We start from the raw sequence: 26,516 nt of genomic DNA, 5'->3' as shown, positions 1-26,516 counted from the left end.
GAGTGGAAGTTAATGGGCTTTGGGCTTTTTAGTAAAGGCCCATCTACATATTGTTATTAAACGTTGTCGTTTTAAGAAAGAATAATTTTGAAAAATTTAATGAAGAAAGAATAGAAAAGCCCCACACACAAAGCAAAGTAAGATCGCTTTCTCTCTCTCTCTCCGTCTCCGCCATCGCGTAATCCCTAATAGTTTCTGATTATCTGTTCGTCGGCGGCGAGGTTTTGGGGGAACGGGAAGAGAATGGGGTTTCTCTCCAACAAGATTGCCAGAGATGAAGTGAAGCCAGGCGATCACATCTATTCATGGCGTCAGGCTTATGTCTACGCTCATCACGGTATCACGATCTCTCTCTCTTTTTACAGATGCGTACAATGTACTGCATGCTAGATGATACAATTGAAACTGTAGCTGCATGAATTGTAGATTAAGTGATGAGATTCGCCAAAGCTTTTCAAATTTGGGGGAAGAATAGTTATATGAACTTTCTGATTCGATTCGTTGATATGAATGTTAAAGTGATCCTTTGATCATTGTAAGGGAATGTGAATGGTATAGCTAACTTCTCTTTTGTTGTTTTAGACTCGAAGAGGCTCAGGGCTTATAGCTCATTCTGTGAATATTTAGATGAATAGGCATTTTGATTAGAGAAAGCTGTCAAAGATGCCACTGTGAAGTGTGTTAAGAGGAACAAGTTTGAAGTTTTGCCCATGCTCTATTGGTCTTGGCGCAGTCTTATTTAACTTCCCCTTGGAATCATTATGTTTATAGATAAAAGTGTTGCTTTAGACTAATAATATCGTTTTGGGAGCTTTTCTTCTTTGTGATGTGTGTGTGATTTGTAGGAATCTATGTGGGTGAAGGACAAGTCAACCATTTCACTCGTGGGGATGGTCAAGAGACTGGAACCGGGACTTTCTTGGACAATCTCATTGTCAGTTCATCCCTGAATCACGGAGACACTCCGTGTCCTAACTGTGGCGATAGAACCAAGGTTGGCGGTGTGATCTCTTCCTGTCTCGACTGCTTCCTTGCTGGAGGTGATCTCTACGTCTTCGAGTACAGTGTCTCTCCCGCTATCTTTCTCGCCAAGCCTCGAGGCGGCACATGCACAATAGGAGCTTCTGACCCTCCGGAAGAAGTCATCCACCGTGCGAACTTCCTCTTGCGTAATGGTTTCGGCGTTTACAATGTTTTCAAGAACAACTGCGAGGATTTCGCCATCTATTGCAAAACTGGTTTGCTGGTGGCGAACACTGACGTGGGAAGGAGTGGTCAAGCCGCTTCGATTGTTGCAGCTGCCAGCGTTGTGCTCTCTTCACCACTCAGGTTTGTAGCGGGTTTTGGGAGTTTGGCTGTGGCGGGATATGGGATGTACTGCGCCAGTCGTTTGGTATCAGACATTGGCATGCGATGGGATGTGAGCAAGGTGCCTGTTGAGAGACTTGTTGCTGATATGGATGATCTGGCTGGGATGGAAACTAAACCGGAGGAGAGACTAGTTACTGATATGGCTGGGATGGAAACTAAACCGGAGGACAAAAAGACAAGTTAATTGGGGAATTACGCAGACAACTAGTCTGTGTTTGGGACTATGATTGATCTTCTTGTGAACAAAGATCATATGCTTTATGTTGAATCTAATTGTGGAACTTCATTTGCTATGTAAAATATGAAACGTTGACTCAAAGTGTAACAATGGCCTATAATGATTCACTTTATTATATATACAAATGTAATGTTTTAACATTCATAAGAAACTTTGAAAACTGAGTGTATCAGTCATTGCCTTCTGGAAAGTTGACCAAGTATATAGCGACCAAAGTGACGGCTGCTCCGACCAGTTGCAGTGAAGAGAAAGTCTCATCAAGGTACAGATACCTGTTTCCAAACCAAACATATCAGCATACTAACCAAAGACTAGAGAAACTTGTGATAAGAAAGAACCATGTGGCCTTACCCAAAGATTGATGCAAACATTGGTGTCAAAAAGGTAAGTGAGCTGAGTTTAGTCAAGCTTCCTGCAGAAAGACACATTATAAAAGCATCAGAAACATGAAACATAAAGCAGTGATACTATCAAGAGAAGGCAGAAAAATAGAACCTTTAGTAGCGCTGTAGAAGTAAACACCGTAGCTAACCGCACTGCCAAATATAGAGGTGTAGAGAAGTGCTATGATATCATTTGTGGATAGCTCTTGAAGACTGCCGTTAAAAACCGGGTCATTGTTTATAACTGATATCGCCAGAAGAGGAAGGCCGCCGATAACCATATGCTGCAGATAAAGTTTAGGACATGTTCAGTTTAGTTCTTGTCAGGATAACTCTGAGAGACGAGGACAAAACATCATTACCCAGCCGGTTGCCATAATAGGATCCGAGTATTTTGAGACCCATCGAACCATCACAGTGCCAATAGCCATACTCTGAGCTGCAAGAAGCATCCACCACTCTCCACTTCCCCACAAAGAAAAGCTATTACCATCTGAGGTAACTGATGGAACCTGTAGTACTAGTTAATCAGACTTATCCTCAATTTGCAAGAACAGTCTTGGCTAAGAAAGATAAAAATCTTATTTACCTCAAGAAGCAAAAGTCCAGCAACACCAAGAAGCAAACCTCCAGCTCTCACTATTCCAATGGACTCACCAAATAAGAAAGATGCTAATACAGCTACAGTCAGTGGCTGAGAATCAATTATAACCTACAGAGGAGACCAAGAAAGTCAAAACTTTTTTGGTCATTTTAGGACAAGAGTACAAGTATCAGAGAGAGAGAGAACTTATTACACTTCCTAAACCAGCAGAAGTCCTCTGTAATCCTTGAGCAAGAAAGCCCTGAACCATCAAACATCACCATTATTATTATAATAATAATTATTATTATTATTGTTCAGACAATACTTAATCAACTAAACTCTAATATCTCAGGACAAAATAAGGCAGACCTGGAAACAAGTAGCGTCCACAAGAGCAAATAGAGCAATAGAGAGCCAAGCATCGAACCCCTTAGGCAAAGGCCTCCCTCTGTAAACCGCAAACGCAACCAACAACAAACCGGCCGGAATTAACCGGAACGCAGCGACAAAAAAAGGACCGGTTATCGGCAACACTTCCTTCATCGCCACCATCGCTGTCCCCCAGAAAAAGAAGGGCGAGATCAGAACCGCCCATTCGAGAAACGATCCATCTCCACCGCTCAAGATCCCGGAGCTCCGATTCTCCTCCTCCTCGTCTTCTTCTCCTCCGGTGTAGACGCACTCCACGTCTGATCCCATTCCCACGCACTCTACAGAGGACTCGATCTCCTCTGCGTTTTTGCTGCTCGTGGTGCTTCTCCGGACGATGGAGTCTCCATGGACTCGACGTTTGGTGATCAGAGTATGATGCTTCGAGTCGAATCCGATGTGTCGCAAAGGTTTAATCGAAGAGTTCAAATTCGCTCGTCTAGTAAGAGACAAGCAAGAGTTGGGAGATGTAAAGAAGCATCTAGAAGAATAAGGAGGAGAGGGAGAAGAGGCGATGGCTGACCATGGCCACTCCATTGTAAGCTGAAGAAGAGAGAGAGAGAGGATAAAAGTTTGGTTCTTTTCGAGTTTAACAGACAAGTAACGACCACATGTTTTTTTTTTTTTTTGAGAAAATATCCAATTTTTATTTTCATCAGAGAAACATGTAAATAAATATTTTATTCACTCAGTGGAACGACAAAATTAAATTTTAAAAAAGCAGACCGGTTTAGTATGTCTGAATTTAGACCGGAGATTAATCGGTTTATCATGTTTCTCAAAGCATTGTGTGTAGCAAAGCAAAGGTAGAAAACAAAATCCATTCCCAGAGCTACAAAACCAGTAAGCACTTTGCTTCTCAAAGTTTGATTCTTTATCCATTTTAGGTGTGTGTTATGCAATATATATATATTAATTTGTTCGTTCCTCTCAAGTAGTTTCTTTGGCTCTGTTCTTGGAATGCATTAGTGTGTGACAGTGTGAGATGCAATGATGATTCCTTTATACTTCTTGGTGTAATCTTTTGGGATTCCTTTGAATTTTTTTTACAGTTTTGGAGATTGAACGATAGTGTTCCCAGGTTTTCATGGAGTAATGTGGGACTGTATTGTCTATGCCCATAAGGTGTTCGTCAAATTGACTGCCTGAGAATTGTTTTTTTTTTGCAGCTAGCTTTGTTTCCCTATCAAATCAAATAGTCTAGTTACTTGCACAGAGATCGTTAATTCACCATTTTTTTAGCTGATGGTGTTTCTATTTAATGTTTAGTTGTAGGTAACAGCTCCTCTGTTCAAGAAAGGTATCATCATCATATGATAAACCTATGGCATATACAACAGGAATGACGCTTGCTTCAAGGAGTCTCATCCCTATTTGTTCAAAAACCTTCTTATCTCCCTTGCGTGTGGCTTCTTTACTCAGTTTTCCTGAGAAATCCTCCACTACTTTCTTCAGAAGGCACCAAATTCATCACCTTTTCTCCACGTCTACAACTCCTCTGTTCGCACCTGTTAAGTGCTCAACTCTTGAGACAGAAGTTCAAGCTGTTTCTCGCCCTAATGTAGTCGATATACTCCAAGAAAGAGGACTCCTGGAGTCAGTCACCAGCGAGAATCTCAGGTCTGCTTGTTCTGATCCCAACGTAGCTCCTCTAAAGGTCTACTGCGGGTTTGATCCAACTGCTGAGAGTTTACATTTGGGTAACCTGCTTGGTATCATTGTCCTTTCTTGGTTCCAAAGATGTGGGCATCAAGCCGTTGGTTTGATCGGTGGCGCCACTGGACGGGTTGGTGACCCATCTGGTAAAAGCCTAGAAAGACCTGAGCTTGACGCCCTTACATTGGAGAAAAACATCGCCGGGATTAAAAACATCCTCGTCAAGATTCTTGGTGGCAATGCTAGCTCTTATGTGATTTTTAATAACTATGACTGGTGGAAAGATATGATCATGCTGGACTTTCTGAAAAAGGTTGGTCGGTTTGCGAGGGTTGGAGTAATGATGGCGAAGGAGAGTGTGAAGAAGAGATTGGAATCAGAGCAGGGTATGAGCTACACCGAGTTCAGCTATCAGTTACTGCAAGGCTATGACTTTGTTCACTTGTTTGACAAGGAAGGGGTCAATGTTCAGATAGGTGGGAGTGATCAATGGGGTAACATAACAGCTGGAACTGATCTGATACGTAAGATTCTCCAGACGGAAGAAGCTGCTTACGGACTAACGTTTCCTCTCCTGCTGAAAAACGATGGGACGAAGTTTGGAAAATCTGAAGATGGAGCCATCTGGCTATCTCCTTCCATGCTGTCACCTTATAAGTTCTATCAGTACTTCTTCTCTGTTCCAGACGTTGATGTCATACGCTTCTTGAAGACGTTAACTTTCCTGAGTTTGGATGAGATAAAGATTGTGGAAGATGAAATGAGGAGGCCTGGTTATGTTCCTAACTCAGCGCAAATGAAACTTGCTGAAGAAGTAACAAGATTCGTACATGGTGAAGAGGGTTTGAAGGAAGCTATAAAAGCAACAGAGGCTTTGAGACCAGGAGCTGAGACAAAGCTTGACTGGAACTTGATTGAGAGAATTGCAGAGGATATACCAACTTGCTCACTGCCTATTGATAGAGTCTCTGGTGTTTCCATTGTTGATGTATCCGTTTCTGCGGGGTTGTTTGAGAGCAAATCTGCAGCGAGGAGGACGTTGAAGCAAGGTGGGGTTTATATGAACAATCAGAGAGTTGATGATGAGAATAAGAGAGTTGAAGAAGAAGACATTGTTGAAGGGAAAGGTCTTGTTCTCTCTTCAGGCAAGAAGAACAAAGTGGTCATCAGAATCTCCTAAAATTTTATTTCTTTTATAAAAAAACTGTATCTATCATGATTTGTTTTTGTTATGAATTAGCATTGAAATCATTAATAAGTTTATGAATTTGAAACTGTTTGATTATATAGTGACAAGATCGAATTTATAACTAATTATGATGAAAAACATTGCTTGATGATGAGTACTGTGATTGCAACACCATAAAAGCTTATTGGAGAACAAACAAGGCACTGTCTGGAGTTTCAAACCAAGAGAAAACATCTTCAAAAGCTATTCCAGATTTGATAGAACAAATGGGAAAACATCAAATCTGAGTTCTATGCTGCAGCAAGTAGATTAGCATCTTCTGTTCCCTTGCCTTCCGTTTGCATCTCTTTAACTGCTCTTATCAGCCCCTGAGTAATAGCATTCAGATGCAAACCCTTCTGCTTCATCTCCTCAAACAACATCTCTGCTTTCTCCCAATCCAAAGCTTTGAGGCAGAACGACTGAATCAGCTTACTATACTCATCAGCACTAGGCTTCACACCGAAACTCTCCATTTCATTCAAAAGCTTAAGAGCTTCGTCATACTCTTCAATCTTGCAGTAGCCTCTGATGAGTGAGTGATACATCACAGGACTGAGATTCTTATGTTTCTTTTTCGCTTCCGCTAGAATTTCTCGAGCGTCATTCATCATCCCTCCTTTAGCATAACCGCTAATGATGACAGTGTAAGTGTACACATCTGGTTTCAAACCTCTACTCTCCATCAACTTCAAAACCTCTTTGGCTTCATCTAGATCTCTACTCCTCGAACAAGCGTGCACAATCAAATTGAAAACTGCATTCCCAGGAGCAGGTCCTTTAGAGATCATATCCAGGACCAAACCTTTAGCGTCTTTAACATTCTTCATCCTGCATAAACTCTGGACCACATCAGAAAACGGTTTGATCCCCTGTCGCCTAGCGTCTCCAGATAAATCACTCAACAGCTCCTGAGCAAACCCAACAGTCCCATCATTCTTGCTCAGCGAACTTATCAGAGTAGCAACAGATCTAGAAGGAGGCAACTTCTCCTTCGCCTTCGCCAGTTCGTAAACCGAATAAGCCTCCTCAGCCTTCCCTTCCTTACAAAACCAAGTAATGATGTTACCGATCTGGTCTCCCTCTGGTAACACACCACTCTTGAGCATCTTCTCGCACACAACGCACGCCCATTCCATAAACGACCGCTTACAAAGCGCCTCCAACGTCACATAATAAGTCTTCGCGCTCGGAGTAAAGCCAAGCTCTTCGGTTTTACTAAACGCATCAAACGCAGCTTTGGACTTGCCAAGCTTCCCAAACAAAGCTATCAGATCATTCATTATCTCAAGATTCAAAACAAGGCTACTCTCACTCTCACTAATCTCTTTAACCAAATCCCACAAAGCGTAAGCATCCAACCTACGTCTATCACCAGAGACTACCACAAGGAGAGACTCTAAAAGCGATGTGGTGACATTAATCTCTTCTTTCTTAGTTGCCCACTTCAGAAACCTAATCAAGTTCTTACCTGAGATGCCTGGAGATTCAAACACTCTGGACACAAGAGCTGAGTTCAAATCGAGATCTAACGCCTTCAGACCAAACTCCAAAGCTTCCTCATCGCTTCGTAACAACGACAGCAAAGATTCGAACTTTTCCTCGTCGAATTGGCTCACCTCCTCAGCTACAACGGACCCATCTCCAGAATCTTCAACTGTAGCAACGTTAGACTCTCCATCTTCACCATTCACATCAAAATCGCCACTTTCGGAAAGCCCTAAACCGGGAGGATTCGATTCTTCGTGGGTAAGCTCTGCGGATGACGAGATTGGGATCTCATCAGTGGAGAAGAACCTGAGGCTTCTGGGTGAAGCATTGCCGGGAGACTCGGCGTGTGCGAATCTGGAAATGGATGTTGGCGATGGAGTCTTCTTCGTGGAGATTCGAGTAAAGGCGAGGTTTTGCGATCTCCGCAACACGGATCTCAACATTTCTGCTTTCTCTCTCAGAGACTATCTTCAAGCTGCAGTTTCTGATTCTAAACCCAAAAACCCTATTCTCTATCTCACAATGTTGATTTTAAGCATTACTTTATTTGAGGAGATAATTGGAATAAATTACAAAATAGAGGACCTTAGTTGCAAATAGAAAAATACTTTCAATACCAACGAGAAGCAAGCACAGTTCAAAACCATGCTGGTTTCAGTTGTTTACATGGTTAGACATAGCCACATAGGCATGTGGGATTCGGATAGTTTGGGTAAGTTGGTTTTCGGTCGGTTCGATTAAACATTAATCTTTACCGAATTAATCCAAAATAAAATTTGATTTGATTTGGTATCTAATTACTTCGGTTTTGAAAGTCTTAGCAAAGTTTTTAATTCCTTTGATCAAATTTTGTTAAAATTTCGGATAAATTAAATATCGATTAGTTCTTCTAGAAATTTAATTACTTCAGTTAGTTCAAGTTTTTGGTATGATTTAGCTATTCATTTTTTTGTTTTAAAAAATTAAAATAAATGATTGCCGAACCGAACCGAACCAAAAACATACTATATTTTTAGAAAACTTATTGAATCAAACCAAACTCCTAACAGAATTAACCGAACATTTTGGTTCGAATTGGCGAGTTTGGCCAAATCAAAAGAGAACCACAGTAAACCAAACCAAATCCAAGTCACATCGTCCCCAAATGCAATTACACCTAACCGGTTCTCAACCCAAGCAGCCTCAACGAGCTAAACACCAACGAGAGCACTTGCAACGAAACCAAAATCAACAACAAAACCGCCGCCAAAAACGCAAAAATCTTCCAAGAACCATAAACATAAACCTCAACAAACCTCCCAATCTTAACCTTCCACCGACCGGTATAATACCGGTTCACATCCTCAATAGTCTTATCCAAGAACCCAACTCTGGTCAGCCTCACAGATTTGCTCATACCATTCCACATCTCCGCAGCTTCTTCATCGCTCTTGAGACGGCTCACTAGAACGCCTTGCTCTCTAAGCAACCTAACGTCTTCCTCCGAATCGATGATTCCGTTTATCAGCTCCGTGTAGCGAGTGAAGACCAACGGTCCTCCCGAAGTGTTGGAAGCTTCGTAGGCCACGAGGTTTCGAAGAACGGTCTCCGTGTTGATGTCTAGGTTTATCACAGGGAGGTGGAAGTGGCCTGAGTTTGAGTCGAATGAAACGGTCGAAACGTTGCCGTTTTGTGTTGGTTTGAATTTAACTCCTGCTTTGTGGAGTTCGGAGACCGATGGGATTGTGAGTTCGGAGACTAGAGGAGGCTTTTCGATGTCGAGAACAGAGACCGTTGGTGATGTTTCTTCGTTTTCTTGTCTGGTGAAGAGATAATTCAGAGCGATGAATCCTGGAAGATTTGATATGATTCGCATGGGAAGTCTCAAGATGACATCAGCAGGTCTAGACGCGAAGACCCTTTTGAATTTAAGCTTCATCTCTCTCAGAAGCTTACATCCTCTGTTTTCGCCTTCTCTGTTTTCTTCTTCTTCGTCCTCTTCTTCGATTCTTGGAACGATCATCTGATACAAGAAGTCTAGGATATGGTTATACTCGTGAATCTGAGCCTTCAGAATCTGATCATTTTCGAATTTGATCACGAGAGGAGAGAGATCTCTGCAGAGTCCCGTGAGAACAGAGACCAACAGAGCATCAGCTGATTCCGTCGATTCGAGCTGAACTTCAAGCGTTTTCCTCAAAACGAACAACGGGATTTGATTCTCTAACATCATCACATCTCTAAGAATCTCGTTATGACCAACTCTGTTAATCAAAGTCTCGACCTTTCCGAAACCGTAATAAACCTTAAGAAACTCGATCAAGAACGAAGAGTCTATCGCCATTATCCACAGCAGAGTCTCCTCGCTCAGCGCTATGTACTTGTGATAGCAAGCTCTGATCTTGATCTCCAATGATTGCAGCTTCTCGACGAGGTCGTGGAACCTGAAAGATTTGGAGTTGTTTCGAAATTTTCTAGCGATCGTTAGTTTGTACCTCTCTGTTTCGTGAAGCTCTGGTTTGAGACAGTGGTACGGTCCGATGGAGACTCGCTGAGGTGTGTATGAGTCTCGATGGGTGCACATTAGTGCTTTAGGGACGGTGAAAATGCTGACTGTGACTTGTTCGAGAGGGTGGTCTTCGAGCTCTGCGTCGAGAGATTTTCTGACGTTGATGACCCATCGAGACTCGTCGAAGTTATGTTGATGTGTGGTAGATGAATCAGTTGGTTTCTTTGGGAACATGATCTTTGAAGTTTAACAAGATCGTGAGTATAGTCTTTCTTCTTCTTTTAATGTGAGAGAGTAACGTTTTGATTTGTGCGTTTGCAGTTATGGTTTCATCTAATAAGACTTTACTCTGTTTCAATTGTATTAAAACGTTCTTTTTAAGTTTCATCTTTGTTAAAACGGTCACTTTTGGTTGGTTGTTACTTGAACAAGAGGTTTAAATTACAAACCATTCTTTGCTTATTAAGTACTACTGATACAACAAAAATAGAAAAGCAAACTCGTAAAGTCTTTGTTCTTGGTAACCAGACATTATCACTAGGAACACTCAAAACACCATTTTATGGTCTTCGACTAACTCAAAACAAGAAACATAACTTTTATCTACAGTGTTCCGTATAAAACAAAAACATATTCAAATGAACTTTCGTGGTCTTAAGACTGGAACGTCATCGGTGAAGATGTTTTTATGGCTTACTCGGGGATTATTTGAACGTCATCGACCAAAAATCCAGCTGAATGGTACGTTTTTGGCTGCTTCCTTGAGCTCTCTCTTCAATTTTGCGGATTCTTGCAGGTAATCCACAGACAAAGTCCTGTCAAAGTCAGAATTCAAGTTCATGTCTCGATTAAAAACACAAAACAGACCAAACAGTGCAGCTAATATAGTATTCATGACCAAAAGAAAACATTCTATAAGTAGAGAGACTGAGAAGTATTCATCATAAGCTGATAGGTTTCATCACAAGTTTAATGATGGTAATTTTACCTGAGCCTTGTGTCCTTCACTAGAAAGGCCTGACAAAGTCTCAACGTCCCACCGTTCAACAAGAAACTCCAGAATATCAGCATAGTCCTTGGCCGAGTAGACACCAAGCCTCTGGGCAGCGGTTGAGAAGTGCGCAAACAGGCTATCATCTTGGCCATATCATACATTAAATGCGCAGGCATTGAGATCTTTTTCTTCTTTTCCTAATTATTCGTTTTTTAAAAGGTTATAAATCCTCATTTTATCCCCATGAATTTACATGACAAAATTATAAATTTAGATATAAAAAAGAAAGAAAAAAGTTTATACATATGTCCCCATCCCACACTATTATTATTCATTAATAAACTAGATTTTAACCCGCACGTTCGTGCGGATATTTTTTTTCATTTTATAAATGCATTAGATATTATTACAAATGTTTTAAATATAAAATTTTTATTTTAGTATTTTTTTTTATTTTTTGAATTTAATGTTAAATTGAATTCAAAAAAAGAAAATACCGTTACAAGTTTGTTTTTCGTACTTTGCTACTCCCTTTTAAACAGAAAACTCAAAAACTCAAGAACATCTCCTCTTTACAATCAATCTATCTGTTCGAAAACCAGGATTGAAGCCCACCCTCAAGCTTCTTATCATTCCTCCTCTGAGCTATCGAAAATCTGTTTCGCATAGTTTTCTCAAACAATTTGGCTAAGAGATCAGGGGGGGAAGCTGTCTCTCCATGTCGTCTTCTGTTTCTTTCCCTCCAAATTCCATGAACCGATACCTGGAATAGATATCTGATAGTGAAGAGTTGAAGCTTATCTTGCTTCTCATCCATTAAGACCCTTATTATCTCAGACCAGTTTGATGTGTATCTCTCCCTCATTTTTTATTTTAGTATTATATATTATGTAACTCTATAATATTATTGTTTATACATTTTACTTTGCTATTAATGTTGAATACATTTTACTTTGCTATTAATGTTTATTTCTTACTTATATATTTTTAGATACAATAAAATAACAATATGAAATAGTCAAATAGAAAACCTCCTTCAATATTATTTTTGAGTTTGATATATATTATTTTAGTATTTTGCAGAATTTAAGTAAAAACAAATTGTTTAAATATTATAGCCCTATTGTTTTTTTTTGGAACACATAGCCCTATTATTTTAGTAAATTTTATACATAGTAGCATCTATCATATTATTTTACTAAATTTTATTGATATAAGATATTTTTTGGATGCTATGATATTAAGTTTTTTTAATTATATTTTCAAAATATTTGATTGCTTTAATTTTTACAACGTATATAGTTTGTTTTTTTCCGTGGTGCATTTCAAAAAGTTATTCTTTATTTTCTGTGATTTAATATTTTGTAAAATTTGAAATATTATCATTTCGAATTTGAATATTTATTTTCAAAATTTATATTTTGTCAAGTAAACTTTGAAAAATTACAGTACTATATTTGAGTTTGGAAGATTACATTTTGAATTTGTTTATGTTACTACATTAATACACTAATTTATAATAAAAAATATTTAAATTTTTGGTGATATTTTCTAAATTTTCTCAATAGATTTTGTTATAATTAAGAAAAGTTACAATTAAAATTTGATTTGAACTACTAAAATTTCATAGTTTTCTAATAACATTCTAATAACATATTTTTAAATAATATATGAATTAAAAGTTATTATATAATATTATATCTTTGTATATAAACATTTCAAAAAAATATTGTCGAGAGTTTCAAAATAAATAAAAGATAATATATAGTTGTAGATATAAAAGCTTAACATATTTTAATAAATTTATTTTTTGTATAAAAATATTATATAGTTTACGAATTTTAACTAATTTTAATGATGATTGATAATTTATTTAAATGAAACAATAAAAAAATTGTTAATTTGCCTATTTAATATAATTTTATAATTTTTAAATCTTATAAAACTTCTATTTTTGTATAATACAGAATCTAATTATATAATTTATTAAAAATAATATATAATTTTTATTTCTTTTTTATAAAAAAATTTAGTTAACATTGATTTATAAAAATATTATATTATTAATTACGAAATTAATTAATATGTTATTTTATAAAAATATTTAAATTTTAAGTAAGATTTTGTTAGATTTTTCTCAACAGATTTTGTTATAATTAAAAAGTAAAATTCAAATTTATAGTTGGTTTATTATTAATGTAAATAATCAAATATGTCATATTAACTATTTCTTTAGGTGGTCTTACTATGACTTACTAATGGTAGATAAAAATAGAACCATAAATTAATAGATTAGATGTGAACAAAACATAAGTGTGAGAAGCGAACCCTAAATTTTACGATTATGTCTCCGAATATGAGATCCATCTTTGCTCAGGTGCGTCGTAAATCTGATCATGGTATCATCTTCATCCTCTAAATTTCTCTGTTTGTTCGTTTGGGTTTGGACTGGACGCAGGTACGTCAAAAATCAGTACCGATGGGGAGTACCCGCAGTTTCTGTTCATCCTCAACCCACAGTGAAGGTAAAGTGTTCTGATTACACATCAGATATGCCAAATTGGAGACATTTCAAAAAAAATATATATATGTGATTTTCTTTGGTCATTTGTGACTGTAGAGTCGAAGAAAATAGCTATAGTTACTTTTGTTGTAACTCGAACCCTAGGATTTGCTTCCGGATATCTCATTGGTACGTGTAGAGAGGGAGAGTGGCAGAGATTTTTATTGTCTTAATCAGCTTTTAATACTTTTTCTTTGGTGTGTGATTGTATCAAGGCCATTATCTAATTGGTGATCTTGATAAGTTATATGAGGAGCGGATGCAAGAGGTACAAAATGAAATCAAAGAAGCACTTGATGTGACCATAATTGCTATAATATCTAATCTTTAACATCTCTTCTCGTGTTGACAGGATCTGAGGAAGGCTAAGGGAATGGAAGAGTTGTTGGCCAATGTTGCAAAACTCTCCAAAAAGTAGCCAATTAATTGGCTTTTGCTATATGTATAATGTGTGGGTATGTGCATGTGGTTTTGTCTAAACTTAAACACTTGTCTATGAGATTGCTTTCTTTTCGCTCTGTCAAAATATTTTAATTTCTTGTGTTTTTTTTCTGGGACCAAAGAGTATGTATGTAGTTGAGAATTAATGCTGTAAGGTGAGAATTAATGTTCTCTCTTACAACGATTGCAAATACAAGTGTCCTACCTTTCTCTACTTTGTAGTATTGTCTTTCTGTGATATTTGGTCCGATTTTAGTTGATAATAGTTTCACATGTTTTTCTATGGAGGCCCTAGTTCCATTACAAGCACTGTAAGCCTAAGCATAATTCGCAGGTTGATTATGTTTGTCTCTGGTAAGAAGGCTGGAAAGTTCTGATGTACGTTAAACTGATTTTCCACTGGTAAATGAAGAGATGAAAATTTATCTGCCTAGGCTTTTTGAATTACCATTCCCAACAATGTTGAAAGCAAAGGGTTTTCGAAAAAACTCTACATTTTAAATTAGCAAAAATTGAAGAAAGCTAGTGGTAGGGCATACGGCTCAATATAGTATATATTCAGATAATAATATTATCCCGCGCGGTGTGAGACAAATAAAGAAAGAAAGACCGAACCCTAACTATGTCGCCGAAAATGAGATCGATCTTTGCTCAGGTGCGTCGAGAATCCGATCGTGGTATATATACGATTTGTTCTCTGTTATATTTGTGCTTTCTCTAATATGACTGGTCTCGACAGGTACATCGTAAATCGGTTTCGATGGGGTCTCGCCGGAATTTCTCTTCATCCGCAGGTGACAGGAAAGGTAAAAAGGTTGTCTGATTCTATCCTCTCGGATCGTGATGATATTTTTGATGTAATTTGGATTTTTTTTTTTTCGATTGTAGCTTCTTCAGAGTCGAACGTTGCTGGTTTTGAGATGGCTAATGAGTTTAGCTTTGTCGATTCGGTGAAACTTGGATTATTTGCTTGGGGATCTTTGGGTAATGTGTCTAGATATAAAATATATAGAGAGAGAATAACAAATGCACATTTGTGATTGCTGCTTCTTCCTATTTTCTTACCCTCAGGGATGTACAAGCTTTATAAATACTACTATCCCAAGTTGCTGATATGTCAGGAAGAATATAAAATCCTGGTACAACGTCAGCACGAACTGGTATGATTACATGTGTGTGTGCGCTTTTGAAAGACCAAAAATAACTCATGGAGAATTAATTAACATCGTGTGCTCTTCTCTTATTTCAGTATGCGCAGATCAAGATGGATAATAATTCTCGCAAGCCTCACTTTGAAGAAATGTTTTATGCTGTGAACATCGAACAAAATAATGAATAGATGCTTGCATTGTTTTTTGTCGTTTGTTTTCTGTAATTTGCACCTTCTGTTTGTTTGCTCTTCATCTCTCTCTTGAAGAATGATGATCCCTAATGTTTTCATTTTAAGTGTTGGCCTAAACTATTTGATTCTCAGTGATATGTGAAATTCTGGCCTTTGATCTTTTTCTTTACTAGAAGGAGATTCGTTACTCCCTTTCTTTCTTGCTGGTAATAAATGAATGATTCTGGAGAATTATGCTCTAATTAATCTTGTTCTTTCTTTAAACTTAGCAAACCTCTACCTCCAATTGAACCTCCCTCAAAGTTGTTAATCTTTAAAATAAACTCAACTACATTCAAGTGAATCTCAAGAGTAATCCTCTCTCTCAATAAAACGCAAAGAATGAAGTGCCGGACCACAATATCTTCAGATCGGAAGCAATTAAAAAACAAACGCCTCTTAATGTTTAAACTGCTTGGAGAATATGGAGAAAGCTAGGGCTAACGGTAGATTTAAAATAAGACTTAATTGCACTCTAAAACATTATTATAATCGCCGAAAAAGAAAGTAAAAAAGAAGAACAGCCAACCCTAAATTTCACGTCACGACCATGCCGCCGAATATGAGATCGATCCTTGCTCAGGTGCGTCTAGAATGATCTAACTATGGTATCATTTTCTTTCTCTGTCTGATTTGTTAGATTTTGTTCGATGCAGTCTTGCCGCAATTTCTCTTCACCCGCCAGCAAAGGTAAAGTTTGAATGATTCCTTATCATGATCTCGAGTCTGTGATTTTCTTTGTTGATTTGTGATTTTAGAGCCAAAGAAAAGATCTGACGTGGCTTCAGTGGTAGCTCGAACCCTCGGGTGTGCTACGGGACTTATCGTTGGTACGTACGTTGATAGAGAGAGATTTGTATATATTCCCTTAAATCAGCTTGTAATATTTATATATACTTTTCTTGTTCTTGTTGCTTGTATCAAAGGCTATCGTCTAACTCTGGAGGGACGCCTATGAATACTTCAACAAAACGGAAAAGTTATCTTGGTGGTCTATGTAATAATTATATGTTACGTTCCAACTTTCCTTTGAGATTGTTTTCTCTTTTGCTCTTTGTCAGAATATTAAAACTCGTGTGTTGTTTTCGTAGACCAACCGCATATGTAGTTGAGAATGCTTTATTAAAGTGATAATGTTTTATCAATGCTCGTTTTGGAGCTCCTCTCATCTCTTTCTCTCTCTCTCTCTCACTATGTGTTTTGTTCTAAGGCACCAATACAATACTGAGAATCAGGAAAAATTATGGTTTGCAGTTAAAGTTTAGAGGCAAAACAAGATCGTGTACAGAGACTTTCTTCTTCTTTTAATGTGAGAGAGTAACATAAGAAAAAGAAGGTTTGTGCGTTTGCAGTTATGGTTTCATCTAATAAGACTTTACTCCGTTTCAATTGTATTAAAACGTTCTTTTTAAGTTTCATCTTTGTTAAAACGGTCACTTTTGTTTAGTTGTTACTTGAACAATAGATTTAAATTACAAACCATTCTTTGCTTATGAGAGAACAATTCAAACAGCTTTAGTACTGATACAACAAAAAGAGAATAGAACATAAAAAAAAACAAACTCTTAAAGTCTTTGTTCTTTAACCAGACATTATCATTAGGAACACTCAAAACACCATTTTATGGTCTTCGACTAACTCAAACAAGAAACATAACTATATCTACAATGTTCCGTATAAAACAAAACATTATTCAAATGAACTTTCGAGGTCTTAAGACTGGTACGTCATCGGTGGAGATGTTTATGGCGGCTTACTCGGGGATCATTTGAAAGAGAGAGAGAGATGTTTACTTAAGCCCTAATCTCCCGACCAAATATCCAGCTGAACGGTACGTTTTTGGCTGCTTCTTTGGCTCTTCCTTGAGCTCTCTCTTCAATCTTGCGGATTCTTGCAGGTAATCCACAGACAAAGTCCTGTCAGATGCAAGGACAGAGTCAGAATTCAAGTTTATGTCCCAATCAAATTCACAAAACAGACTAAGAAATCCAGCTAATATAGTATCCATGACCAAAACAAGTATTCATAAATTTATAGCTTCATCACTAGTCATACTGAAAAGAAGAAGAAAGTTTCATGGTGGTTATGTACCTGAGCCTTGTGTCCTTCACTAGAAAGGCCTGACAAAGTCTCAACGTTCCACCGTTCAACAAGAAACTCCAGAATATCAGCATAGTCCTTGGCAGTGTAAACACCAAGCCTCTGGGCAACGGTCGAGAAGTGCTCAAACAGGTTATCATCTTGGCCGTCATACATCAAATGCGCAGGCATCGAGATTTTTTTCTTCATCATATCAGCCAATCCCAAGATGGTTCCATCAGCGTCGATTTCAAAGAGCTTCTCCACAATTTTGGTGTAAGCAGTCTCGTGCCGCTTCTCATCAGCAGCAATTGTCCCGCATATCTGCGCAAGTTTCAAATCTCCAAGATCTTTCGCGTGTCTGGCAGTGTTTCCGTGGGAGATGAAGGTCGCTCTTTCTTGAAAGGATGTGTAGATGAAACCCAAGTAAGGGTTGTTTTCAGTTTTTGGATCCTAAGAATGATAAAACAATATCAATCATATATGAGAAACTGAGGATACAAACTTAACATGTGTGGGCTTAAAGTAGCGCCTAAGAGTTATCACATCATCTCTATCTTTAGAATACTCTCTCCGTTCAATTAAGATTGAAGTTTTAGAAAAAAAAATTGTTTCACAAAGATAATTTTTTTTTACATTTTTCTAGGCAGAAATTGTAACTTCAAGAAACTAATTGAGTTTATTAAATTTATATTGGTTGAAAATTATTAGAAACTGGTATTTACAAAAATAATACTACTTTAATGTGTTTTTTTAATGTGCGAAAACAATAAAAAAATCTATTTAAGAAACGGAGGTAATAAACTACATTTATTTTTGCAAATTTGTAACTATGAAGACAAGCTTTACCTAAAAATGACAACATAAGTTCCTACACAGCCACAAAACTAATGCTTGGTTTATGATTGTGATTCCATCTTATACAAACTTAACACTCAACTCAAATAAGTAGGCAGCTGTGTATTTCCATCCTAGGCCACCCTTCACTATAGGATCAGATATGTATCAAAGATCTTAAAGCAAAAAAAAAAAAAAACCAGAGAAGCTTACCATTCCAGAGCCAATAAGGTACTGAATAGTCTTCTCAATCTGCCTCATGTCAACTCTCCCAGACAAATAAAGATACTTGTTAAGCAAATCCCCATGCCTATTCTCTTCAGCAGTCCACGCCCTGGTCCACACCGCCCAAGGAGTAGGACTTGCTCCCGTCTCGTCCCTAACACCATCCAACGTGTTCAACATGGTCTGGTAAGTCGGAAGCGCTTCTTCAGTGATCATATCACCGACAAGCACCACGAAATACTCGTCGGGCAGCTCCTTACACCGTTCCCTCAGCTCCTTGACTTGGTCGTAGAACCCTTCTGACTCAGCTTCCGGGAGAAAATCAGTCGGCTGCCACGACTTCTCGACGGGTTTTAAGTAAGTCAGGAGAGTCTCATCAGCCCATCCTTCCAAGGATTTGAAGATCTCGAGCTTTTGTGGCGGCATGGAGTGTTTCACTTGGACATGCACCTCTCGTGGAGGGATGTAGAGCTTCCTTCCGTTAGTAACCTCTCTGTAATTAAACCAAATAGAGTTTCAAACTCAGGACTTGAGCGAGTGATGAAAATAAAATAGACTTATCAGTAGTACTACACACAACAATCCTGAAAAAACACCAATAAGCTTCAGACAGTATATGTCTTTTCCTCGATGAATTAGTAATAACCATGATATTAAAAATCTGTCCTAAAAACCGATGCGAGCCGAAATGGTTTTTTAAAATATTCGATTTATACAAGATTTAGCTGTTTTAAATATGTTTAAGCCATTCTAAATTAATTTAAATTAGTCTAAATTTGTTAATAACGTTAGTACAAATCCACAAATTTGACTATTTTTTAATTTAAATTAGTCTAAATTTGTTAATAATGTTAGTACAAGTCCACAAATTTGACTCTTTTTTTTTGTTTTATATATATCTAATTTTAGTAATTCATCAAAACTAATTTTATAATTAGATCTAAAAATCTTACACGAATATATTCAGTCAATAATTTGTTAAACCCGCAGCCTAGGTTCCAAATAATCCGTCTAGTTGCTAATCCAACTAGTTACAGCCTTAGCTATTTTTTGAACATTGGTAATAACATAGATTTATTATCGACACTCAATCCAAAACACACAGATCAGCAAAAACTTGGAAACATATGATTACGACAATGAAGGGAGAAAAGACTCACGTAGTAGCGGAGCGAATCGAAGAAGCAATGGGAGATCTGGATCCACGAGCTTGATGAGGACGATAGGCGTATGAAGAAGGCAAAACTACGATCCGGTTCATAGCCATAGCCATAGCCATTTTCTTCTCTTAGTTTATTCTCTAACAAACTTGAGCAATCGAAGAAGATGAAAGTGATTTAAATAAGAATAACAACGGATCCCAAAGGTCGATTATTTCTATGTTGCTGCTACGAGACTGTGACAAATGTGAAGGTTTTGATGAGTAAAGAACAAAAGCTTTTGGGTGGGCGTGATGATCGAGCTATGGACATGTGTATGTATGCAACTTTTATTTTTCTTCTCTAGAATATCCTTCAGGTGCTCTTTTATTTACGTCAATGCCACACTCAGATATTTTTCGCTGCTTTTTTCACAGGCCCATGGGCCGAATGATATAATATGACCCATTGTTTTGTCAAATTATTGGGCCTAAATTATGCTTCGACTAATCCCAACAGTTTTAACCACTACCAACTCCGTAAACCGGGGTCTAACCAGTTAAACCATATGACAAGTAACTAAACAAGAGTAAGCTTTCAGCTTCAGTATTTCTTTCATATCTTAGCCTCGCCAAAATTATTCAAGAATCAAGATTGTGGAAGAAACCTTCATAACCTGTCCAGGGAAAACGCAATTACTTGTTATAAACATCAAGCATCAAATTCATTGACAACGTTTCTAATAATGACTTGGTGATTCTATATTTCACAGCTCATTCTTATGGTGAGCTAAATATGTCATTGCCCCACCTAACTGGTTTTCTTCTGATCTGAGAAAAGTCTACACTTAAACATCGCAGTGGTTAAAGGAGCCATAACAATATTAAATGTGCAGGCATAGAGATCTGTGACACAGTGACTCTGTGGGACAACCCATTCAACACAAGTGGGGAGCATTGACAATATTTATGCTTTCTATGTGACCCATCTACAAGAAGTCAAGAACTAGTTGATTATGAAAGCGTATATTTGGCTATATTTTATACCTTTAATTTTCTGTATTTTTATGTTGTTAGATTTCTTACCTTAACTGAAAAATACAAACTTTGCCTATTATAGATGCTAGTGTTGCATCTATATATATCAACCTTGTACTTACCATATTAAGTATTATTTAAAGACAAGTCAGAAACTTGCAGCTAATAGTGCAATCATGTTTCTCATTCCAACAAAGTGATATTACAAAGGTTTAAGACTAACGAGTACAACAACAAAAATGTGTACGTTGAACATTCTTACTTTTCTTTCTCATTAAAGCTGTCGTCTTCAGCTAAAGGAACCTTTAGTGAGCCAAACAGCCAATCCATGCAAATGGTATAATGGCCATAGTTATGCTTGTATGTTGTATGGTGTATGGTATGGTGTCCTGCACCCATTATAAGCCATATGTTACCATTGATGCAATCATGGTTGCTCACTGTCCATATCCCTTCCATAATCAAAAGACTCAAATGTGTTATGAGATGTATCGGCACTATGAACAGAGCTATCACATGCGGTACTGCCTGAAGTATCCCATCCAGTGGATGGAACGCAAGCCCTGAATATCCAAAAAACGTTCAAGCAATGTTATATATTATCAATTATTGAAATTATGGAGATTATTAGGCTATGAAACTTAATCTCTAAAGAAAGAGTTCGCATCAAAAGTTTTGATAAAACATAAAAAAATATATAAAAGAACTAGACCAATCTACTTATCGATAATTAATTTTAAGTTGGAAGTCCAGGAATCTTAAAACCAAGTTTATAGACCGACCGTTTCTAGTATCGACATTCTCGAATTTGGAGTTAAGTTTCAGTTAACTACTTAACTCCTAAGGCAAGCAGGTTTGAAAAAGAGTTCTTGAGAGTGTGACATACCAGCAAATGGAGAGAGAGTGTTTTGCTTGTTGTACATATGGTGGGTTGCATGGAGATACTTATAGAGAAATTTATTGTCATGAGTCATTTTGTGAACCCAATAAATCATAAACTCAACTAAAACAAGATAGAACGCGATGTAAACCAAACAGAGGAACCAGTTGAACTGATCAAGTGTAGAGTAACATTTGGTCCAACCACGCTCGATCATATACTCAGAGACAGTTGGAACAAGTGCGGACCAAGGCATAGCCTTCATTGCCACATATATTTGTAGAATCATTGCCTTTCTCGTAGGAACAGAATCTGAAGAATATTGTAGATTCATAAAAAAAAAAAAGAGAGGTCAAAACTAAACTAAAAAAATAAACTCACCTTGAGGGACGTAAACGTTGAGTTTGAGGTAATAGATGTAGAAGCACCAGAGGAAGCCTGAGATAAAGTAAAGTAAGTTTCCGGCTAAGTAATTCCGGAGCCATGTTTGGAGGAAATGTGGCAAAGGCTCCCATAGATTCGCCGGCAAAAGGTGGCTCAGAACCATCCGGTTGTAAAACGTTGTCTCCTCGACGAACCGAGCAAGAAACTCATGGTTCGACGCCATGTTTCCTCCGGGGAAAAAAAAGTCAAACTCTAGCTGATAATGTGTTTATGAGTGTTTGAGAGAGAAAGAATCTCTGCGTAGATGACAGAGAGGCTTTGTGAGTTATGATAATGTGCACATGCTGTTCCTTGGTATAGTAAGCTAGTTCTTCCATGCATTTATTAGTTATCTACAGAACCATCACCTCAAATTATTCGTCAAAAAACATCACCTCAAATTATATCATATTCTCATTACGCAGTTATATGTTGAATAACGTAGTCCTTGGTTATGGTACGTCTAATACTAGCCGGTCCACTCTGGCCCAGCTAGAACCATTTAATCTGCGCTTATTTTAAACGTGTAAGAGTAGATAGGCCCGGACCTTAAACTGGTCATAATCCAACGTTCTTTACTTAAGAACAGGCTAACAAGACTACACGAACCGGACTTGGCAAATGAACACACTATAACAACAAACAAATAAGTGTCCTTTTAGACATAACCACATCATCCAGAATTGGGATTTAAATTTCCAAATTTGAAATTTCTTGCTGCAAACTATATACGGTGAGATATTTATTGGCAGTTCCCCCACAACATTTAATTTTGAAGACCAAACATTTACCTGAATTAAACAAGACAACAAATGTGCAGTCAATGTTTCTAAGCATATAATTGGAAAGGTTGAGAGAGACACATGAAGTAAAAGGTTTGAAACTTTGAACAAACAAGCAAAACACAAGAAGACATAACGAAAAAACGGGGCATGCTCACTCTGCTTTATTGGAACTGTCTTTGTTGTTGTCAACTTCTTCCAAGAGAGGGTCCCTAAGAGAGCCAAACATCCAATCCATCCATATGGTATAGTGACCATAGTTATGCTTGTAAGTAGTGTGGTGTATCGTATGGTACCCTGCACCCATCACAGGCCAAATGTTACCGTGGATGCAGTCATGGATGTTCGCTGTCCATATCGCTTCCATGAACAAAAGACCTAGATGGGTTGTGAAATGAATCGGCACTATAAACAAAGCAACCACGTGCGGTACAGCCTGAAGTATCCCGTCTAGTGGGTGAAACGCAAGCCCTGGAAAAAAAAAACGTAATAAAGTTAGATGCCACATTCTTACATAGACTAGAGAGTATAAGAAACTGAATAATACTTACCGGCAAAGGGAGAAAGTGTGTTCTGCTTGTTGTAGATATGATGGGTGGCATGGAGATACTTATAGAGAGGCTTAATGTCATGAAGCTCTCTGTGCATCCAATAAATACCAAACTCGACTAAAACAAGATATGTCGCGATTGAAACAAAGTAGAGGATCCAGCTGACTTCGCCTACTCTTGAGTAACATTTGGTCCAACCACTTTCGATCATATACTCAGATACAGTTGGAAGCAGAGTGTACCAAGGCATCGCCTTCATTGCCACATAGATTTGCAAAAGCATAGCCTTTCTTGTCGGAATAGCATCTGAAGACAAAGTAGATTCAGACCAAAGAAAAAAAAAACTTTTCTTTAAATTGAAATTCCGACAAGAACCAATCAGACAATAACAGAATCGAAGTAATCACTAATGTTCGGTAATAAAAGCAAATCACCTTTGGGGAGATAAACGTTGAGTTTGAGGTAATAGATGTAGAAGCACCAGAGAAAGCCGGAGATGAAGTAAAGTAGGGTTCCGGCGAGGTAGTTCCGGAGCCATGTCTGGAGGAAATGCGGCAATGGATCCCATAGAGTCGACGGCAAGAGGTGACTCAGAACAATCCGATTGTAAAACGATGTTTCGTCCACGAACTGCATCAGATACGCAGCATCCACCGCCATTTAATTTAGATTCGTCGGAATCGGTGCCGGGGAAGGAGATAATATTCGCCGGAGTGATTTTTTTTTTTCACTTTTAACTTTTCCTGAACTGGAACGAGTCAACTGTACTGATAATGCATGTCACAGAGAGAGAGAGAGAGAGAGAGAGAGAGAGAGAGAGAGAGAGAGCAATCAAAACTCATTCAGATCTCAGACACTCAGTTCTGATTGAAACTCTTGGCCCACTTTTTTTTTATCGAAATAACTGTAATTCTTCCCTATATTTTGTTCTATTTACAGATTAAGCCTTGTACTTCTAAATAGCGACTACTAACCTGTTTCACTTGGTTTATGATTAATAACTGTAAGGATAAAGAAAGTATGCAACGTTTGTTTGACAAAAAGGAGTATAAAAATTCAAGATTTGTGCTAGGACACGTTTTGAAAAATACTATGACTATGACTGCTACTATCTTCAAGTATTCAATTTTTTATAAAATTTATTCTAGATTTCAACGAGTGATTAAATTGATGATCACTATCATGTCAAACTACGCTTAACATGTAATATTTTAAAAAGTGGAGCCGATTAGGAATTTGAATAAAATTAGTGTAAATAAAAAAATATGTGGGTGAAACTGAAAATACTAAAAGAAAGAGGGGGGGAATATAAATGCTAGTGGAAGTGGTACACCAAGACAAGGAAAAAACAAAAGAGTTGAGTCCAGAGAAGATGACGTGCCCGCACGCATGTCTGAACGAATTAAAAGTACTGGGACCAATCATATTGTAATGGGCTAATATCTGAAGGCCCAAACTATAAAACTCATACTCGTTAATACAATTCTAATTTCGCCGCCAAGAGGTGGCTCAGAAGTCGGAACAATGCGATTGTAAAACAAGGTTTCGTCCACAAACTGCATCAGATACGCAGCATCCACAGCCATTTAATTTAGATTCGCCGCCCGAGAAATTGACGATTAACCGGCATCGGTGCCGGTGCCGGGAAACGAGAGAATATTTGCCGGAGTACTTTTCCCTAACTGGATCAGTGGATCAAGTCAACTGTACTAATAGCGAATGCTACGGAGAGAGAACAATCTAACATTCATCCCAATTCTTAAGACAGTAACAATCACTTTTGACCCACTTTGTTTTTTATCGAAATAGCAGCTGTAATTCTTCCCACTAATTCACTTTATTTACAAATTAAACCTTGTACTTCTTTGAAGCCATTATTAACCGACATCAATATATGTTTATATAATTGATAAATGTAAGAATTTAAAAAAAAAGAATAAAAGGTTATGCAACTTTTATCTGATAAAAAGGTTGAATAATTCAAAATTTTGCATTAACACACTCTAGTAGATCTAGCGGCGGTAGGCCTGGGCATTTTATCCGGACCCGAGGACCCGACCTGGAACCGACCCGAAAATACAGGTTCGGGTCCAGAACCGGAACCGAGAATTTTACCCTATTGGGTTTAAAGATGGAGGACCAGCGAGTAGCAGGTTCGGGTCTAGAACCGACCTGGGACCCGAGTATTTTAAGAACCAAAAGTTAGTAGATTTTATTAGTCTTTATATGTGTTTCGGGTCTACTGCAGGTTTTCAGATTGTATTTTCTTATGGTTATTGCTCGTTTTCAAAATTTCAAGTTTGGCGGTCGGGTAAAATTAAAGATTCATGGGTACAAGTACACCCGAAACACATATTTTAGACCAAAAATATATAGAACTGACCCGAAAAAAATCAGGAACCAACCCGAAAATGTGCCATCTACCCGAACATGGACCCGAAATACTTGGACCCGACCCAAAACATTAAAGAACCGGAAAAAATTTGGGTATTAATGGGTACGAGAAAAATGGACCCGAACCGACCCGACCCGGACCCGACAAGACCCGACCCGAATTTTTTAAAGTACCTATGTGGGTCCAAAACTCCAGGACACGGATCCGGAAAGACCCGACCCGAACCCGACCCGAGGATCCGGATGTCCAGGCCTAAGCGGCGGCGTGAAATGACGAATTTGTTAATTTGGTAAAATTAAAACTTAAGAAATTTGATGAAACTAGAATTCGAAAAAATACTAAAATTTTATGGCATGAATACAAAGAAAATGACGAATCAGATGCAATTTTCAAAATTAAAATAAGAAATAGTGCACAAAGCACTGAAACTAAAGAGCTTTATTGTTCAGTAAAGCTAGTACAATTAGAAGATATTTAGAAAATCTTATAGTCTTTTCGATTTTTACAATTTCATTATTTTGTTTCTTCTCTTGTTTTTGAGAAATTGTTTTCTAAGTCCTTTTTCAAAAAAAAATTTTCTAAATTGCATAATATTTTAATATTCTATATCTTTCTTTTTCATATTTTTTAAAATACTTTTATTTTTGTGAATAGTTCTATGTTTTTCTGGATAGTTTCTTCAAAATGATTTTATGGGATATTGAAAACATTCACATAAAATCATACCAAGTTGATGCGGCGCATCTTCGCATCAACTCGTTTCTCACCGTCCACGTTTACAATGATCGTGTTTTACCGGCGATTCTTGCATCTGGTAAAAGAGGCTTTAAAGCTGTGAAACTATAACTATTTTAAGAATAATCAGTGTGTAACTTTTATTTGATAAAAGACTGAATAATTAAAAAAATGTATTAAAAAC

At 37.7% G+C, this 26,516-nt stretch overlaps 9 protein-coding genes across 13 annotated transcripts in view; 3 read left to right on the top strand and 6 right to left on the bottom strand.

The window, feature by feature from the left end:
* The window catches only part of LOC103842894 (protein SPIRAL1-like 3), a 209,522-nt gene extending 193,109 nt beyond the window's left edge, over window positions 1-16,413 (top strand). Inside the window, exons 4-13 of the mRNA XM_033285482.1 lie at window positions 13,485-13,556; window positions 13,643-13,695; window positions 13,780-14,523; window positions 14,608-14,674; window positions 14,757-14,852; window positions 14,940-15,028; window positions 15,118-15,836; window positions 15,890-15,939; window positions 16,008-16,079; window positions 16,176-16,413. The gene's annotated coding sequence lies outside the window, so the exon portion shown is untranslated. The remainder of the gene's footprint in view (window positions 1-13,484; window positions 13,557-13,642; window positions 13,696-13,779; window positions 14,524-14,607; window positions 14,675-14,756; window positions 14,853-14,939; window positions 15,029-15,117; window positions 15,837-15,889; window positions 15,940-16,007; window positions 16,080-16,175) is intronic.
* LOC103843497 lies at window positions 82-1,749 on the top strand. Its single transcript, XM_009120239.3, has 2 exons — window positions 82-337; window positions 846-1,749. The coding sequence occupies exons 1-2, from the start codon at window positions 244-246 to the stop codon at window positions 1,553-1,555; spliced, it is 804 nt and encodes a 267-aa protein (XP_009118487.1). The 5' UTR covers window positions 82-243; the 3' UTR covers window positions 1,556-1,749.
* On the bottom strand, window positions 1,661-3,639 carry LOC103843506 (WAT1-related protein At3g02690, chloroplastic). The gene is made up of 7 exons (XM_009120249.3): window positions 2,948-3,639; window positions 2,790-2,837; window positions 2,582-2,704; window positions 2,355-2,504; window positions 2,105-2,276; window positions 1,961-2,021; window positions 1,661-1,881 (listed from the first exon to the last, which is right to left on the bottom strand). The coding sequence occupies exons 1-7, from the start codon at window positions 3,542-3,544 to the stop codon at window positions 1,779-1,781; spliced, it is 1,254 nt and encodes a 417-aa protein (XP_009118497.2). The 5' UTR covers window positions 3,545-3,639; the 3' UTR covers window positions 1,661-1,778.
* On the top strand, window positions 3,703-26,516 carry LOC103843468 (tyrosine--tRNA ligase, chloroplastic/mitochondrial). 5 transcript variants are annotated; one of them, XR_004454882.1, is made up of 3 exons: window positions 3,703-3,850; window positions 4,277-5,939; window positions 26,487-26,516. XR_004454882.1 is itself a non-coding variant. In XM_009120212.3 (3 exons), the coding sequence occupies exon 3, from the start codon at window positions 4,332-4,334 to the stop codon at window positions 5,841-5,843; it is 1,512 nt and encodes a 503-aa protein (XP_009118460.1). In that variant the 5' UTR covers window positions 3,728-3,850; window positions 4,060-4,132; window positions 4,277-4,331; the 3' UTR covers window positions 5,844-5,948. The 5 variants fall into 5 exon arrangements, 4 of the variants coding, with proteins under 4 accessions (XP_009118453.1, XP_009118460.1, XP_009118475.1 ...); XM_009120212.3 differs by lacking the exon at window positions 26,487-26,516 and adding an exon at window positions 4,060-4,132 and having other exon boundaries at window positions 3,728-3,850; window positions 4,277-5,948; XM_009120220.3 differs by lacking the exons at window positions 3,703-3,850; window positions 26,487-26,516 and adding exons at window positions 3,876-3,894; window positions 4,060-4,132 and having other exon boundaries at window positions 4,277-5,948.
* Window positions 5,912-7,907, bottom strand: LOC103843458 (pentatricopeptide repeat-containing protein At3g02650, mitochondrial). The gene has a single exon (XM_033283728.1). It carries the CDS (start codon window positions 7,823-7,825, stop codon window positions 6,143-6,145), a length of 1,683 nt encoding a protein of 560 aa, XP_033139619.1. The 5' UTR covers window positions 7,826-7,907; the 3' UTR covers window positions 5,912-6,142.
* Window positions 7,832-12,533, bottom strand: LOC103843423 (putative UPF0481 protein At3g02645). The gene is made up of 2 exons (XM_033283892.1): window positions 10,859-12,533; window positions 7,832-10,685 (listed from the first exon to the last, which is right to left on the bottom strand). The coding sequence occupies exon 2, from the start codon at window positions 10,102-10,104 to the stop codon at window positions 8,539-8,541; it is 1,566 nt and encodes a 521-aa protein (XP_033139783.1). The 5' UTR covers window positions 10,105-10,685; window positions 10,859-12,533; the 3' UTR covers window positions 7,832-8,538.
* LOC103843412 (stearoyl-[acyl-carrier-protein] 9-desaturase 5, chloroplastic) lies at window positions 16,716-19,854 on the bottom strand. Its single transcript, XM_009120145.3, has 4 exons — window positions 19,551-19,854; window positions 18,379-18,883; window positions 17,341-17,781; window positions 16,716-17,165 (listed from the first exon to the last, which is right to left on the bottom strand). The coding sequence occupies exons 1-4, from the start codon at window positions 19,667-19,669 to the stop codon at window positions 17,043-17,045; spliced, it is 1,188 nt and encodes a 395-aa protein (XP_009118393.2). The 5' UTR covers window positions 19,670-19,854; the 3' UTR covers window positions 16,716-17,042.
* Window positions 20,733-22,147, bottom strand: LOC103843402 (putative Delta(7)-sterol-C5(6)-desaturase 2). Its single transcript, XM_009120135.3, has 3 exons — window positions 21,828-22,147; window positions 21,453-21,758; window positions 20,733-21,129 (listed from the first exon to the last, which is right to left on the bottom strand). Exons 1-3 carry the CDS (start codon window positions 22,051-22,053, stop codon window positions 20,825-20,827), a joined length of 837 nt encoding a protein of 278 aa, XP_009118383.1. The 5' UTR covers window positions 22,054-22,147; the 3' UTR covers window positions 20,733-20,824.
* On the bottom strand, window positions 22,425-23,944 carry LOC103843392 (delta(7)-sterol-C5(6)-desaturase 1). Its single transcript, XM_018654970.2, has 4 exons — window positions 23,637-23,944; window positions 23,203-23,508; window positions 22,810-23,122; window positions 22,425-22,660 (listed from the first exon to the last, which is right to left on the bottom strand). The coding sequence occupies exons 1-4, from the start codon at window positions 23,860-23,862 to the stop codon at window positions 22,657-22,659; spliced, it is 849 nt and encodes a 282-aa protein (XP_018510486.2). The 5' UTR covers window positions 23,863-23,944; the 3' UTR covers window positions 22,425-22,656.

This window comes from Brassica rapa, chromosome A01 (assembly GCF_000309985.2).
Source record: "Brassica rapa cultivar Chiifu-401-42 chromosome A01, CAAS_Brap_v3.01, whole genome shotgun sequence".
Lineage (NCBI taxonomy): Eukaryota > Viridiplantae > Streptophyta > Magnoliopsida > Brassicales > Brassicaceae > Brassica > Brassica rapa.
This window is presented reverse-complemented; position numbering and strand designations above follow the sequence as displayed.